The sequence below is a fragment of the Octopus bimaculoides genome, chromosome 9 (assembly GCF_001194135.2).
Source record: "Octopus bimaculoides isolate UCB-OBI-ISO-001 chromosome 9, ASM119413v2, whole genome shotgun sequence".
Taxonomy (NCBI): Eukaryota; Metazoa; Mollusca; class Cephalopoda; order Octopoda; family Octopodidae; genus Octopus; species Octopus bimaculoides.
Genome location: NC_068989.1, coordinates 43,766,390 through 43,770,052, shown reverse-complemented (window position 1 = coordinate 43,770,052; position 3,663 = coordinate 43,766,390). Strand labels below are relative to the sequence as shown.

General features: G+C 37.6%; 1 protein-coding gene across 1 annotated transcript in view; it reads right to left on the bottom strand.

The window, feature by feature from the left end:
* Positions 1 to 245: 245 nt before the first annotated feature.
* Positions 246 to 3,663, bottom strand: part of LOC106883923 (histone-lysine N-methyltransferase SETMAR-like) — a 4,497-nt gene continuing 1,079 nt past the window's right edge. The window contains exon 2 of the mRNA XM_014935064.1: positions 246 to 496. Within this exon, the coding sequence (XP_014790550.1) occupies positions 246 to 496 (251 nt within the window). The remainder of the gene's footprint in view (positions 497 to 3,663) is intronic.

Sequence of the window (3,663 nt, the reverse complement as noted above, 5' to 3'; positions counted from 1 at the left end):
ATATTATAGGTGTGTGTATATATGTGTGTATGATTGTGTGTATATGTGTAAATATATATATATATATATCAGGTTGGCGCAAAAGTAATGTCCGATTTAAAGATCTAAGGTAAAAATGAATAAGCCAATGACTATGGAAATATTTATTCATTAACACACTCTCCATTGCTTTCAGTGACTTCATTCCATCTTTCAACAACCTTATAAATGCCTCGCTTGTAAAATTCTGTAGGTTTAGAACCAAACTATGAATGCAACACGTTTTCAGTCTCTTCTCTTGTTGCTAACCTAAGTCCATCAAGATGGTTCTGTAGTCCTCGGAACAAATGGTAATCAGAAGGAGCAAGGTCAGGAGAATATGGAGGATGAGGCAGTATTTCCCAACCAAGTTCTTCCAAGAGAGTTTTGGTCAGTCGAGCTGTGTGAGGACGAGCATTATCATGATGGAAGATGACATACTTTCTATTAACCAAGGATGCTCGGTTTTGGCTCAGAACTGTTTGCAAATGACAAAGTTGCTCACAGTAAAGATTAGCATTAATTGTCTGGTGTTGTTCAACAGTTCATAATGGATTACTCCTTTAATATCCTACCATACACTCAACATGATTTTCTTTGAATGAAGTCCTTCTCTTGGTTGTTGAACTGGTCATCCTCCTTGGCTGATCCAAGAATGGCAGCATTTAACATTATGGTAAAGAATCCACTTCTCATCACCTGTAATGAGCCTGTCTAAAAATGTTGCTTGAAAGTGTTCCAAAAGCAATGATTGACGACAACAGGCAGTATGCTGTTGTCGATTCTCTGGTGACAGCTCGTGAGGGATTCATTTCCCAGCCACTAAAACCTTTCCAATGTGTTTTAGCTGGTGTACCACAGTTGTATGGGTCATGTTTATCTGTTCTGCAAGTTCCCTAGTGGTAATGGTAGGGTTCTCTGAAATAAGAGCTTCTAACATTTCGGAATCAAGTTTTTTGGACGACCCTCTTTTGGCTCTTTTTTCAAAATGAAATCACCACTTCAGAAATGGGAAAACCACCTCCTGCAACTTCTTTCATTCAATAAATCATCCCCATAAGTGCTCTGAATAGATCTTGCTGCCACACTTGCATTAACACCTTTATGAAACTTGTAGAGTAAAACATTTCTTATGTATTCTTTAGATGGGATAAACACGGTGGTAAAATTTTCTGAGAATTATGGCCAGATGTTAGATGATCTTAAAGAAAATAATACAAATTAGACACAGAGATATCTTGAAACTATAAGAAGGGGTTAAAAAATTGATAAATTCGCTCTGAGACATTTTTCTTGAAATCGGACATTACTTTTGCACCAGCCTGATATATATATGTTTATATATATGTGTATATATATATGTGTATATGTATGTGTGTATATATATGTGTATATATATATATGGCTACACCAGGCTCCAATCTGATTTGGCGGATTTTCTGCAGCTGGATGCCCTTCCTAACGCCAACCACTCCGAGAGTGTAGTGGGTGCTTTTACATGCCATCGGCACAAAGGCCAGACAGGCAGTACTGGCAACCGCCGTGCTCAAAATGGTGTATTTTACATGCCACCTGCACTGGAGCCAGTCCAGTGGCGCTAGCAACGATCATGCTATATATATATATGTATACTTACACAAGCAAGCACATAAATGCAAAACAAGTTGGAAAAAAATTAGTATTTGATTACTAAAGGTAGAATAATATGCTTTTATTAAAGCTGAAAAAAATCTTCAGCAATTGTTACTCAAAATTTTACATTACTGTTTGTCAGATAGTTGTGAGCATACTAAATTAAAATTGTGATGGTACATGTAGTATTACATCACAGTTTCACAGTTTTAATTTAGTGTGATCACAACTGCCCAACAAATGATAACATATAATTGAGTAACAGTTTGTGAAGATTTTTTCAGCTTTACCAAAAGTACAGAAATGAAATAAAGGTGGTGTTGAAGCAGCCTATCAAAGATGGTTATAAGTGGTTCATCATTAAGTGGGTAGATATATATTAGAGAGATGAGCAAGCAACAAAAGTGGTATTACTCTAGAATACCATCATGCAGAGCTACGAGGGCCTAATCATGTCGCAAGATTCACAGACAATCAGTGGACCCATGCAGTTGTTGAGTGGTACCAGTGTGAACAAAAGAGACCACTTGGAAGACCTCTAATCAGGTGGGAAGAGGATTTAAGAAAGATGTTTGGAACAAAGTGGAAGAGAATGGCAAGAGGATGAGGGGAATGGAGTAAATGCTGTGGCCAGCAGAGCCGACTTGGCACCAGACAGCCTAGCTGATCCAGATGATTCAGGTGAATATTGATGGATGAATCGATGGATGGATGGACGGACGGATAGATGGATGGATCAATAGATAGATTGATAGATAGATAAATAGATAGATAGATAGATAGATAGATAGAGAGAGAGAGAGAGAGAGAGAGAGAGAGAGAGAGATAGGTAGGTAGGTAGGTAGGTAGGTAGGTAGGTAGGTAGATAAATAGATAGATAGATAGATAGATAGATAGATAGATAGATAGATAGATAGATAGACAAATAGATAGATAGATAGATAGATAGATAGATAGATAGATAGATAGATAGATAGATAGATAGATAGATAGATAGATAGATAGATAGATAGATAGATAGATAGATAGACAAATAGATAGATAGATAGATAGATAGATAGATAGATAGATAGATAGATAGATAGATAGACAGATAGATAGATAGACATAAGTGTGTTTGTGTGGTAAGACCTTTACTTCTCAACCACATAGTTCTGAGATCAGTGCTACTGTATGACACTTTGGGCAAGTGTTTTCTACTATAGCCTTGGCCTAACAAAAGCCCTCTGAGTAGATTTGGCAGATGGAAACTGAAAGAAGACAGTTGTATGTACACACACACACACACACAAACACAAAATTTTGTCTAATGACATAATGTAATAAGTATGTACAATAAGTGCTCAAGTTGGTTTACCCCTAAAACTCCAGCTTGAACTACAATTAAAACAAAAGTAGTGCTGAAGCTGCCTATCCAAGATGGCTATAAGTGGTTCATCATTGAGTAGGCAGATATATATTAGAAAGAGAGATGAACAAGCAAAACAAGTGGTATCACTCTAGATCATGTATTTTATAATTCAAACATACAAGGGGGTAGCCAAAAATAACCGGAAATGTTCTCTATGGGACAAACCTATTGTAGTTCAGGCTCCCACCACAAGAAGCCACTTGATGTGACCCTCAGATATCAGTCTGCCAACTGGCCGCATTAGCTGGAATCATACTGCCATGTGGTGTGTCTTTGTTTCACAGTACTCCTCCCCTGTTTGTCAATTTCTGTGATGGCTGAAATGAAGGTACAGTGTGGTTCTGTGAAATTCTGTATTCTGCTAGGCAAAACGGCTGCTGAAACAGTTGTCATGCTTCAAACAGCTTATAAGAATGCTGCCATGAGCAAAACACAAGTTTACAAGTGGTTTCCATGCTTTAGGAATGGCCACTTGTCGCTTGAAGACCAACCTCATTCAGAACAAGTGTCAACCACCCAAACTAATGTAAACATCACAAATATTTATGAACTGATCTTGGAGGACCATCACCGAACAGTTTACAAACTTGTTCATATGGTTG